At 54.1% G+C, this 12903-nt stretch overlaps 1 protein-coding gene across 1 annotated transcript in view; it reads right to left on the reverse strand.

Moving 5' to 3' along the window:
* Nucleotides 1-12900, reverse strand: part of DRC1 (dynein regulatory complex subunit 1) — a gene marked incomplete at both ends in the record, with an annotated part of 13223 nt that extends 323 nt beyond the window's left edge. Inside the window, 16 exon segments of the mRNA XM_010288951.1 lie at nucleotides 48-199; nucleotides 603-784; nucleotides 1135-1221; nucleotides 1663-1752; nucleotides 2300-2469; nucleotides 2853-3082; nucleotides 3208-3342; nucleotides 3678-3817; nucleotides 7024-7146; nucleotides 7888-7974; nucleotides 8333-8470; nucleotides 9085-9158; nucleotides 9161-9264; nucleotides 10948-11060; nucleotides 11284-11374; nucleotides 12845-12900. Coding sequence (XP_010287253.1) covers nucleotides 48-199; nucleotides 603-784; nucleotides 1135-1221; nucleotides 1663-1752; nucleotides 2300-2469; nucleotides 2853-3082; nucleotides 3208-3342; nucleotides 3678-3817; nucleotides 7024-7146; nucleotides 7888-7974; nucleotides 8333-8470; nucleotides 9085-9158; nucleotides 9161-9264; nucleotides 10948-11060; nucleotides 11284-11374; nucleotides 12845-12900 — 1972 coding nt within the window.
* Between the last annotated feature and the right edge of the window lie 3 nt (nucleotides 12901-12903).

The following is a 12903-nucleotide window of genomic DNA, read 5'->3' on the forward strand; positions in this document are numbered from 1 at the left end:
CCCCCAGCCCCCCCGCCAGCCTCCCCTGTCCCCAGCAGCACTGCCAAGCACTCACTAATATTCCTCCAGGGCCACAGCCAGCGCATCCCACAGCTTCAACGTCCGCTCGGGGATAACGTGTGCCAGGGCTTCCCAGTACTCTCCGTCCTTTGAGCTGTCTCGTACCTGTAGCACCTCCTTTGCTGATCTGTCCGTCTCCCTGGGGGACAGAGAACAAAACGCTGGGTCTCAGTTCTTCATGGGTGAGGAACAGGACCGTACCCCTCAGCTGCACTGAGCACCATCACCATTGTCACACGAATGAGCACGACCCCATGGCTGGCACCTGCCTGCCCCATGGTTTTGCTTCCCTCCCCGGGCTGCTGGTCATCTCCTGCCTTGTTGCCCCCAGCCATCCCTCACTCAGGCACTGTCTGTACCTCCTTGCCCTGGCGGGACCCTGCCCACCGCTTTGTAAACTTGCAGGGCAGGCAGGGCAAGTGCTGGCTCCAGCCAGGGCGATACAGTCAGCGCCAGTCCTGCCTGCACACCTCCATAGCCCCTCTGCACCCCAGTCTGGCTCCCTTCCAGTGATGACAGCCCCGTTCTGCCCCTAGTCCTACCTCAGTTTGTCAAAATCCCTCACAAATGCTTTCAGGATCTTTAGGACATCATCAGCATGGATGTACACAGGTGGAAGGGAGCCCAGCGAGATCCGAGGGGATTTAAGCTGGTCACTCTGGGCACCGGAGCCACTGTCGTCAGCTGGATCCATGACACCTTCTCCACCTGGGCTCTCCTGGCTCTGGAGGGAAGGCCAGCAAGCTGGTCACTGTGCCTTCCACCATCTCCTCCTCCTGAAGAGCCACCTCCCTGCTGGGAGCTTCCAGCTGCCTGCAACCTCGTCCCTTGGCAAATTTAGGGAGCTGAGGCAAAAATTCACGTGCAAGAGGCTCTATTCAGCCACGGCAGAAGATTACAACCCCTCAGCCCTGGCATGTTCATCTCCCTTGTCTGGTCACAGGGAAACATTTCAGTTTCAAAACACTAGTCCCCCTCTATGCCTTCCCAGATGTTCAGGAGATGTTCTGCTCCCCCTTTCCTGGACCCGTGGCTCTGCTGGGCTCTCCCCACTGCTGTTCCTGGTGGTCCCACCTGGCTGACAACCACCTCCTGGGCTTTGTACTTGACGAAAAAATCCACCAGCTGGTACAGGTCATCCTCGCTTTCGATCCCGAGGGCCTGAGGAGCAGAGGAATTGGGTTAGCATCCCTCAGAGACGTGACGGGAGAGGGAGTGAAACAAAAGAGCATTTCCCAGACACAGAGGGTGCCCCTCTGGCAATGCCATGCAAGGCAGGAGCGGGTGGTAAGAAGTGGTTAGTGTGGGCCAGCCAGGGGTATCTGTGGATGGGAGAGTCTGAGAACAGGCTGGAGGGGCCCTGGAGATGTTGTTTAATTTATCATCAGGATGGTCTTGAGCTGAGAAGTGTCTGGCCACAGTGCTTCACACCTTCTCGCAGTGCTCCTCTCCCCTTGCTGCCCCGGAGTCCCTCCAGTAGCCCAGCCAGACCTGCCTGGGGCAGCTCAGTCCTGCACCACGTGGACACGGGGCAGAGAGCTTTCCCTGGTGACCACCTGCCCTGATGACCTGCAGTCCCTGATGGGCCAAGCCACGACTCACCGCAAAGATGGAGTCAAGCTTCATGAGGGTGCGCTCAGGTCTCCTCAGCGCTTGTAGGGGCCTCAGCAGCTTGCTCTCGATGAGGAAACCCTTGGGAGACACACAGAGAAGAGGGTGCAGAGAAATTGTGAGCATCTCCATCCCTGCCCAGAAGCCAGCCCGTGCTGTGCGATGGCAGGCTGAGCGGGGAGGGTGGGCAGTGGCCAGGCAGAGTGGGGCTGGCAGGGCCAGGAGGTTCTGGAATAGTCACCCAGTGGACAGGGAAGAAAGAGAGTCATCAGCACAGTGATGCCAGAAGGACCTCATGATCTGAAGCTCTTGCTGACTGTCCCCAGTGACGGGGAACAGCCTTGGAGCATCAGATGCAGCAGGTTTGCCTGTGCTTATTCACGGGCCTGTGCCTGCCAATACCTTCTAGTAGCATCATATATGTGCCACACACAGTGAAAAGTCCTGGAGATCCTCTCCTGGGTCCTGGGGAAGCTCTGACAACAGGCTGCTTGGCATAGCAAGGCAGCGCCATGCAGAATCTTTCACCTCAAGATGTGAAGCTCAGAAGAGATCTACTACAAGCTGGAGAAACCAGGGGACAGCATGCCTGCTCCCTGATCGAGGCATGTGCTACATCATCACGCACCGACTCATCGCTCACGAGCTCCAAGATCCTCTTGGCAGTCTTCTTGGAGATATTTCGCAGACGTGTGATTCTATCCTCAAGCTTCACTGTGTTTTCTTTTCTTCCTTCTCCACTACCCACTTCTTCCTTCTTCTCTCTCCCTTCTTCCTCCTGTCCCCCAGAACTGGTCTCTGAAACATGGAGAGAGAAGGGTGAGCGAAAGCCTTTGTGCTTTGACTATGCTCCCCAATCACATCACTGCAGGAGTCATCAGGGAAATCACAATAGTTCCCTGCAACCTGGAAAGCACCCCAAACATCTTGGGACACAAGCTGGCTCTTGGTCAGCTTGTAAGGAACTGGGAGTACTGGTCAAAGTACAGGGTAAAGATCCCTGAGCTGACCTGGCATGAGCCAGCTCAGGGCTGGGGAGAGCCCCTGCCTGGGCTCGCAGTGTCACCCCTGTAAGATCCCACCTTGCAATGGCAAGGACAGGAGTGACAGAAGAGGCCATCATGGAGGAAGCTGAGGGTCTCCCAGTGCCACAGCTGTGACAAGGGCACTGTGCATCCCACCTGTCAGGACCTCTGCAGCCAGCTCCGTTGCCATCCTCTTCACCTTGTAATGCCCGAGGGGGCCGACGTTGTTCAGGAACCAGTAATGAGGTTCTTCCCAGGGCAGCCCCAGTTGCTGGGTGTGAATGACACGATCTGCATTGAGGGCTTTCCGCATCAGCCCTTTGGCTTCTTCCTCGTTCATGAGCCAGACCTCCGTGAACTTCTCAGCGTCGCTGACAGCAAAGTGCCTGTGCAGAAGGGAGATGGCCCATGGAAGGAGGCTCCGTGCCCCGAAATGACTAGTCAGTTCCCCCTGCACCTCACTTAGGTGCTCTGAGGCCCCATCGTGGGTGGATGCCCACGCACACCCCACCTCATCCTCCTCTGCACCTCCTTGCACTGCCCCGTGATGCGCTCGCAGTCGGCTGCCAGGCTCTGGTTCTCTTCTCTGAACTGCTTCTCTTGTTTGGCCAGTTTTGTTCTCAGGTTATTGAGCAAGCTGTGGAGCCTGGGGAGGGACAGCAAAGCTGGACATCCCTGGAGAGGCACCTTCGGGCACCCCCAGATTGTATGAAGGCCTTGGGACTTGGTGCTGCCTACCTGCTAGTGACTGCTCAGTGCCAAAGCCTGACTGACCCTGGGGTAGCTGGCACAGGTTGGCCATGGCCAGCCTATTCAAAGTGCTCTGGGGATGGCCCTGCCCTGGGCTAACCCCTGCCCCTGCCCAGGGGTGGGTTGGGACAGAGCTCGTTGGCCTGTGCTAGGTGACGGGCTCCACAAGAAATGGTGTAGGGGAGGTGATGGCAGGTAAGGCAGAACCCATCTTCCAGGATGGGTTTTTACCGGTTGAGCTTCCTCTTCTGCTGGGATCTGATGATGGTGTTCTCCTCATCCCGCTTCTTAAGCACCTGAAGGTTGTACTCCAGCTTCTCCTGGTTCAGTAGATAGACGGCTTTCATCTGCTGGAGCTGCCTCTCCAGGTTCTGGCATTTCAAAAAACACGAAAACAAGCCGTGCCATGAGCAAGGGTCACACTGAAGCCTGGATCCTCATGATCCTGCATCTCCAAACCCCATCTTCCCATGCACATTTCCCCAACTAACCCCTGGCCACATGACATCATTCATGGCTGAGTGATGGAGATGCTGGTTGTCCATAAGCACATGCCACAGGGCCATGTTTGGGGAAGGGAGAACGGACTGAAGTTGTATCACACTTTCACTCAGTGAGGCACTAATTTGGACCTCTCTCCTCAACCTAGCTGCTGATGTTCATGTCTGTTTTAGGAATTCCATGTCTCTGAATTAACCAAGAGGCTCAGAAGTTACTTGGTGAGCTGGAGGAAGGACACATAGGACGAACGACCACACAAACTCCAGGTCTTAAGGAAACCAGAACAAAAATAACTGATGCATTTGTGACAGCAGCATCTCGCTGCATAGCCTGGGGGACAGGACAGAGGCAGCAAATCGTCCCCTTTGCTCCACAGCTGCAATGGAGGAGACATCTGCAATGGAGACATCTCTGAGCTTCCCAGCACCCCGTTTGCTTGACAACTGATGGAAGGGAAGACACACTACCCAGTTTCCTGGGGCTGCTGCTCTGGGCTGGGAGGCATCACACCCTACAGATGATCGCTGCTCTCTGCCAGCCCTACGGCTCATTTGGAAGCGAGCTCAGGGGGACACAGTGGCATGGAAACTCCAGGAGCAGACAGCATGACTGCAGGGATGGATGAGAGGCAGCGTCTGGGCCTGGCATGGTTTAATTCATTGGTAATTAAGTGTCTTCCATGTGCAAAAGGAGGCAGAAATCCAATACTGAAAAAATCTCAAAATACAGTGCTTTACTGGGGAGGCCTATAAAGTCTTCTTCCATGATAGGAAGTGATTGGAATTAAGCTGCTACATGGCCCCAAGTTACAGCATCGTCTCCAGGCTCGCTTGTGCACAGCAATCTGCACAGCAGAGAGACCCAGCGGGGTCTCCATCGGGGCTCATGTTTGCTCTTGGCCCGTGGGGATCTCTTGGGGCACGTAGGGAGTCCTGAGCTGTAGGCTAGAAGCAGGGAAGACACTCGAGTTAGCTGGCCCAGAGTTCTCCTGGGTAGCCCTAAATAAAACAGAGAGTGCACAAACAACCTGGGAAGGCACCAGAAGCACTCCCACCTGGCTAGGATCAAAGCTTGACTGAAGAAAAGGTGGAGATAAATCCCAGCAGGGCCAAGGGACCTTCACCTTGCAGCAGATGGAGGAAGATAGTGGCCCAAACCCTATACTTAAAATGCTGATTTCCATCTAGTGAAATTGGGAGTACTCAATAATGCCCAAACCATAGACTTCGTCTTTAGGTCTCGGCTAAGCTCCTGTTTCAGAGATACCTCAGGACAATGATATCACTGGTTAATCAGGAAAATAGGTGTTTCCAATTTCTCTTTTCTTATTCTCCCCAAACTGGAAGGGTGAAGTCTGTGCTATACAGAGTTACACAACTGCAGTGCTAAAGGGAACCAATCTACTTCATCCCTCTGCCCGACAACGGGAAAACTTCACCAAATCAGTCCCAGCAGAAGTTGATTTAAGCCGTTCCTAAAACCCTGTGTCAAAGAGCAGCAAATTAATGGCACAGTCACTCTAGCTAACCATCAGACAAGTCCTTGCCAATTCTAGGCTTTCCTAGCTTGAAATCTCAACCCTAAATCTGAATACCAATTTAAATCTTCCCTGCCAAAACTCAACCCCATGATTTTTTCTTGCATCTACACTGGACACAGAGAAGTCATTCTCCTCCTCCATCGTACAGAACTGTGCGTATTTGTAGACTTATCACCTCTCTACAGAAATCTCTTCCCTGATCTGAGCAGCCCGGCCTTTCAACCTTTTCTTAGGGGTCATTTGTCTGCTTGGTCTGTTCTAGACTTTCTCCCCTGTTCCCAAGTGTGTTGCCAAACCAGGACAAGGACATGTAGGCATAAAGTAGAGAGGAACAATTACCTCTCTTGCCTTATGTATAAACACTTCCACAACTACAGCTAAAGGCAGCGGGTGCATTTTTACAACAGCCCCACATCACCGTCCATGAACCTTGATCTCCAGCATGCCGCTGCGTCCCTCCCCAAATGGCTCAGAGCCATCTGCCAATGTTGCACGCTCCGTGTCACCTTCCAGGTTATCAATATGAAGGCAAAGAAACCGCAAAGTCAGGACTGCCCTCCCTGGACATGTCCTTTCAGGCTGACAGGGACCTTGCAAACAGTAATATTTCACCTGAAGTTGTGCAAAACCTTCTAGACATCGGCCTTAGCCCGTATTTCCCTGGGCTTCCTAGGAGGACGTCCCATGGGACAAACAACAAGCCTTTCTAAAATCCAAATGCAAAGTGTCCCATTTCTACTGTGCAGCCCAGGAAACAACACACGACAACTAGCAGGGATGGTGTCAACAGTGGCAAAGGCTCTCTTCTGAGGAGGCTGAATAGTGCTGGGCAAAGCCAAAGCCGTCCAGCAGACCAGCAGGATCGCAGAGAGCCACAGATGCACTGCTTTGCAGTGGATTAAAAGGTACCTGTATCTCGGGGAAGCCATGGCTGCAAGGTTTGGATCTGCAGTGAGAGCCCCTGGTGCTTGTTCAGCCAGTGGTGTGCCAGGCCTGTGCTCTTCCACTGCGTGCCCTCCTACCTGAGTAAGGGCAAAGTCATGATAGTCCACACCAACTGGACTTCATGGGTATTCGAGAAATCATTGGTCTATGGCTAGATGTCAGAGGAAAAAGCTCACACCTCCTAGGACAAGGACCCTGACAAAGGAAGAAATTAGGTTGATCTGCAATGATCTGGTGTCAGGACACTCACACTATTTGATCCTCCTAATAATCATGATGTCAGAACTAGCAAACCCCTCAACCTTCCCAGGTGCTTCGTATGCCCTAGAGCTACAGTTCATGTGCTACAGACCTCTGAGAGCCAAGGGCAGATGGACACTGTGGTGTAGGACCATGGAGAGGAGAAAACAACGGCTCCATCACCATGTTGACACAGGGATGGACTGTACATGCTGAAGAGCTGAGATGACCATATACCAGCTGCAGCTTTCACACCATCTCGCTGCCCCACAGACCCAGCTACACACAGAAAAGCCCAGGGAGATCTGCTCCACTGCCTCCCCACATAGCACATACCAGCCTTTTCTGTACCTGCACATCGTTCTCCAGCTGGATCTTCATGCTGTTATACTCCTCCTCATCCTGCACCCGCAGCTGATTCAGCTGTTTTTCAAACTCTTCCACCTTCCTCAGACGGGCATGCAGGTATTCCAGCTACAGACAAAAGAAGAACATCATCCATCAATGGTGATGTCTTCCCCCCATGATCACAGTTCCTTTGGCCAGCCCAAAGCAAGGCCATGCATGCTAATTCCCCTGCAGAGCAGGCTGAAAAACTGCCCCTTTGCTCCCCACACTCCTGAAGAACCAGCTGCCTGCGTGCACATGGGTCTTTCAAGGCAGCCCAGTGCTGGAGAGCAGCACAGGTCCTGGCAACCTTTGTCCCCTCCCTACAAGAAGGACACTGAAGTGCTGGAGTGTGTCCAGAGAAGGGCAACGGAGCTGGGGAGGGGTCTGGAGCACAAGTCTGATGAGGAGTGGCTGAGGGAACTGGGGGTGTTCAGTCTGGAGAAGAGGAGGCTGAGGGGAGCCCTCATCGCTCTCTACAACTGCCTGAAAGGGGGTTGTGGTGAGGTGGGTGCTGGTCTCTTCTCCCAAGTAACTAGTGACAGGACAAGAGGAAATGGCCTCAAGTTGTGCCAGGGGAGGTTTAGATTGGGTATTGGGAAAAATTTCTTTTTCACCCAGAGGGTTGTCAAGCATTGGAACAGGCTGCCCAGGGAGGTGGTGGAGTCACCATCCCTGGACGGATTTAAAAGCCGTGTAGATGTGGTGCTCAGGGACAAGGTTTAGTGGTGGGCTTGGCAGCGTTGGGTTAACGGTTGTGCTTGATGATCTTAAAAGTCTTTTCCAACCTAAATGATTCTATGACTCTAAATCCCACATGGAACTTACCTCCTGTGCATTGTGGGCCTGGATGGCTTCCTCCCACTTCTTCCTGTTGCTGTCCAGCAGCTCTCGCCGTTCAAGCTCAAAAGTTTTCTGTGAAGGAGACAGAGGCCTTCACCATCATGTTGGCACCACTCTTTGCTAACCTTACAAAGCCCTTCTGCCTTTCAGAGGCATGAGTAATCGGCCATCAAGCAGCAACAGCTTTCACATGTCACTGAGTTGCTCTGCACTGTACCGCAGCCATTCACAGCAGAGTATAAGCCAGCCCCTCAGCACTCAGCATCATTCAGTGCTCTTGCTTGGCGGGATTTCAGCCTCATTCACCAAGACATCAGCTCTGGACAGTAGTCAACCCAGCCAGTGCAATGAGCCTGATGCCTTGATAGGGAGAAGCAAGCAGCTGCAGGTTTTCTCACTGGACTCTTCCTCCACCATATGAACTGGCTACCTCAATCTGTAGCAGTTTGTGACGGTAAGTTTTCAGCATGATCCTGATCTGTTCCTCCATTCTCTCCAAAAGCAGGTGGATATCATCTGACTGCTTCTTAATGGCCTGCACGTATTGCTCATCTTTGTTTTTCAGCTCCTGGAGGAGGAGAGCAGATGCTGAAATAGGAAAGAAGTATTTGACCAGGAACCTTCAGGGGCTAACTGAAAGGGTGAGACCCAGATGCTGCTTTTTCCAAAGGAGAAGGGATGATGAGAGCAAAGAGCAAGAAAGTCAAGAGGTAGTTAGGAGGGAAGATAGGAGGAGAGACAGATCATCACTGCCAAAAGGTCCGGGTGAGATGGAGCGGGAGGTGACATGCCTGCAGACACACCGCTCCCTCTCTGGGGGCCAGGGAGCCTGCTGTGGGGAAGGTTTTCTTCCCTCTACAAAAACACTCCCCCTCTCTACTCATTGCCTTTTCTTTTACCGTGCAATCTGGGACCTGCCAGTTTGTCTTACTGCTACCGGCGTCATGTGTGTCTTGTACACCGAACAGTGACGGAGCACCTGATCTCACCTTCCACACTGGGACGCTGGCACTGCAGCTCATGTGACAGTTCTGACCCGGACCGACTGACACTACACAGATCCCTGCCATGTACCGGAGGACTGAAGAGCCAGACAGGCATGGCTGTTGCTTTAGAACAGCATCCTCAAGAGCTTGAACCACCCTGGCCTTCCCGGTTGTCCCTGCCTGGTCCCCATGCTACCTGCTGCAGTTCACCGATGAGCTTGTTCTTCTCCTCCAGAAGCAGCGCGCACTGCTGCTGCTGTTGGTTCAGAGCCACAGCTCCTGCGGGATCGTCATCTCCTTGGCCAAGGCCCACTTGGAGGTGATCTCCTCGAACTTGTATGTGCTAGACTCAGCTTCATTCTCCAGCTTCTCCACCCTGCAGGCAGTAAGGAGCACACGGCAAATGAGGAGCTGGGGCAGGGGCCGTAAGTGCTTCAGACGTGGTTCTGTGGCCCATGCTGAAACCAGGACACCTGCATAACCCAGCTTGGATTCAAAGTGGCATCAAGATATCAGTGGAGCAGCAGCTTTCTTGCAAGTGCTTTTTAGAGCATCACACAAGGGCAGAGCTGGCACCCTGCAGGCCCTTCTCTTCAGACAGGCATTTCCCCAGCTCTGCCCTTGCCCAGTGCTCCAACAACCACTTACCTGGAGGAAAAAAGACTAAAGGACTCAGGTCAAGCCACAGTCACCTTTGCAAGGAGCACTAGTCCTTCTGCTGAGCAAGCTGTCTCTGGGCAAGAGGTGATGGACAAGCAGTGCCAAACAGCCTCCTGGGTACATCTAGATTTGGGAATCAAACTGGTCAGAGACCATACTCCAGCTAAAGCCAAAGGGCACTGAACAGCCTACGTCCATATTACAAAACCCTTTCCTCTTCCAGAGGCACCATCCACCGTGCTCTGGGGGTGGCCCTTGGCTCAGGCTGAACAGCAACCACCACCTTTGCCACACCAAACCTGCTCTACAGGCAGTTCCTGGACAAAGCACCTGGTTCTTTAATGAGATTCCCACTGGGAAACCATCTGAGCAAGGGACACGGGTCTTGCTACAGCCAGCCTCCCATAAAATGTTCCTATAGTGCCTTCCAAAGGCAGTAGGAACAAGGACGCAGTGTTTCCTAGCTGATCTCCAAGTCCTGGGGACAGGACTGAAAGAGCCAGTCCCTTGGAGACTGCTCAGCTCCACTGGTGAAGCAGGACAGGTTCGGTTTGCCCATGAGGGCACACAGAGAGGATCAGAGAATAACCGAGGCTAGAAGGGCTTTGGCGGATCATCAGCTCCAGGTCACAGCAGGATTAACTTCAATGTCACAGCAGCTTGTGCAAGGCCTTGTCCAGGCATGTGCTGAGTATCTCCAAGGAGGAAGACCTCTACAACACCAAGGGCCCCTGACCCAGCATCTGACCACTCTCACTGCAAAGACATCAATATCCAGTTTTCAAATTAGGATAGCCTCATGTTCTTCCCACTCCTCACAGGGAGCCTGATGTGGCTGTCCCAGCGTATTTCCATGGTATGGCTAATAACTACCCCTACCTCCATGACTGGAGGGCAACCTCTGGAAACAGGCCATTTATTGAGTGACCTCTTAGCACAAGGTGGCACCTTCTCCACCACGGTGTCACCTCCAGCCTCAGGAGAGCTGCCTTGGCAAGCCAGATGTGAGAGCAGCTGTGCCTTATGCTTCTGGAGGCAAGCAGACCACAAATATATGTGGTACAGGCTCCTGGTGAAGAGCTGAGAACCAGCTGTGTTTCTCACACTCTGGAGCTGAAGATGTGATGGGTCTGGAGCAGATCGGTAACTAGACATCCATAGTACTGCAGTGCCACCTCAGGAAGCCACCAGCCTTGACCCACAGCACTCTGTAAAGATCCAGCTGCAGCAGGTGGGACCTGGAGACTGTGTGCCTAAATTTTCCTTTTGAACATAAATTCGGTGTTGCCCTAACTGCTAAGCGTTCCTGGATGACCAGGGTTAGGATGTCCTCTGAAATCTGCACCAACATCTGCGCTGCTCCTTCCCAGCAGCGCAGACCCCCCACACAGCCTCTTACCTCTGCAGCTTCAGCTCTGCCTCCTCTGCCCTCCTCTGCATTTCCCTCAAGTCAGCAGCTACCTGGATGTTTGTCACCATCTGTGTGCCATCAAAGAGCAGCTTGGCCAGCCTCTGTGAAGTAAGTGGTACGCATCTTACACCCAGAGACCTGAGCTCTGGAGAGAGGGATACTGGAAGAGCTCTTGTGGCCCAGGGTCTGGCAAGGTTTTGTCCCCGCTTCTTCTCACATAAATGCTGCTGTGTGACACTAAGCACTGCACAAAGCTAAAAGGAGGGTAAAACCAAATGTCTAAAGGTTGGGACCCAAGAGGACCTTCCTCTCCTACTGCCGCACCTGCCTGCTCTCCTCAATCTGCTTATGGCTCCTTCTCTGCTCTTCCTCCTCCTCAGCCACCTTTGGCTCTGCATCTTCTCCAAGGGCCTCCCTGGGCAGAAAAGAGAAAAAGACAGAATGTTTTGCACCACACCATCTTCCCAATGCTTAGAGATGGCATTGGATCTGGGATCCCAGCCCAGACTGCACAGTTCCGCACTTCGCACTCTCTTCCCCTTGGCAGGTTTGGTCCCAGGCCAGGAGGTCCCCGCAGATGCAGAAAAGAGGCAGGAAAGGGTGGGACAGCCTCCTTGCAAGAAAATGGGCTTCAGGGTTCCCTTTCTGGAGCTGGGAGTGCAGCCCAGGGCTGGTTACTCCTGCAGCACAGGGCTGGTGGGCTCAGCCCCTTTTTGCTTCCCAAAGGGAGGAGGGCAGGGGGGCAGAGGCTGCCTGGGGGCAGCCCTTAGGTGCCTGTGGGGAGACCCTTGCTCGGCCTTGAAGACAGCCAACTTCTGTCTGGAACCATTTCAGGGTTGGCACCGATCCCATGCTAGTTCCTTGGGACCTAAAGGGAAGGCTTTGGCATTGGGAAGGAGAAAACAAGCCTGGTTTTGCGTGGGAGTGGGTGTTACTGACCTAGGTACGGTTTGGCCCCATGGCTTGGTTACAGGGTCTACAGGCACCTTGTTGTGGTTTATTGTCGGTGTGGGGAGGGGATGCTGGTTATTGCCACAGGTTTCCCCATGCTGAGAGAAGATGGGGATCCTGACCCAGCCCAGCTCAGCAGAGGTACTGCCACTTCATGGTGTGATCCCACCCAGCCCAGAGGGGCCTCTAAGGCTTGGGGGAGGAACCCAGTTCAGTCCTGGTTTGGGGAAAGGTGTCCCTCATTGCTGGTGAGTCCCAGTTTTGGGAACAACATCACCCTGATCCAGGAGGCCACTGGCCTGGTGCCGATTTTGTCCAGGGGGGCAGAGGGTCCATGGCAGAACAATCTCTTGGGGAAGGAGGTGTCGCTGCCACAGTGCTGGACAGGGGACAGGGCAGGGATGTCCTTGACTTTGGGCTGAGCTGGGATTGGGATCCCTGACCTCCTGTGATTTGGCAGGGGGCGGGGACATCTTTGACTGGTTCAGGATACAGGGTAGTCCCTGACCCAAAGCCGGTTTCGGGAGGGGTCTGGGGTCCCATGAAGGCTGACAAGGCCATGTCGGGCCCCCGCCTCCTGCCAGTTCATGGTAGGGGTTCTGGCCCCAGTGCCAGTGTGGGGCAGTGGTTGCTCTGAGCTCCGGGGACAGTCTCTGAGCCTCTGCTGCTCCTGGGTGGGGAGTTCGGGACTGGGTTCCAGTTTGGATTGAGGGATCTGGAACTGGCACTGGTTTGGGGGTGGGGGCATCAATCCCAGTGTCAGTTTGGGGAAGAGGAGATCATCTGTGACTAGACATGAGGTCTGAGGAGAAGGTATGGGACTCGATGCCGGTTTGGGACAGGGAGGGGCCGGGACCCGGCTCTGCTTTAGAGGGAGCCGTCTGGAGCTACAGGCCGCTGCAACCGGGGCGGTGGGGACGAGCCCGTTTCTCACCGGCGCTTGGCATCGAGGCGTGCGGCGATACGGCGGCGGCGACCGGCGATGCGCTCCTC

The sequence above is a fragment of the Phaethon lepturus genome, unplaced genomic scaffold (assembly GCF_000687285.1).
Source record: "Phaethon lepturus isolate BGI_N335 unplaced genomic scaffold, ASM68728v1 scaffold7086, whole genome shotgun sequence".
NCBI classification, from domain to species: Eukaryota; Metazoa; Chordata; class Aves; order Phaethontiformes; family Phaethontidae; genus Phaethon; species Phaethon lepturus.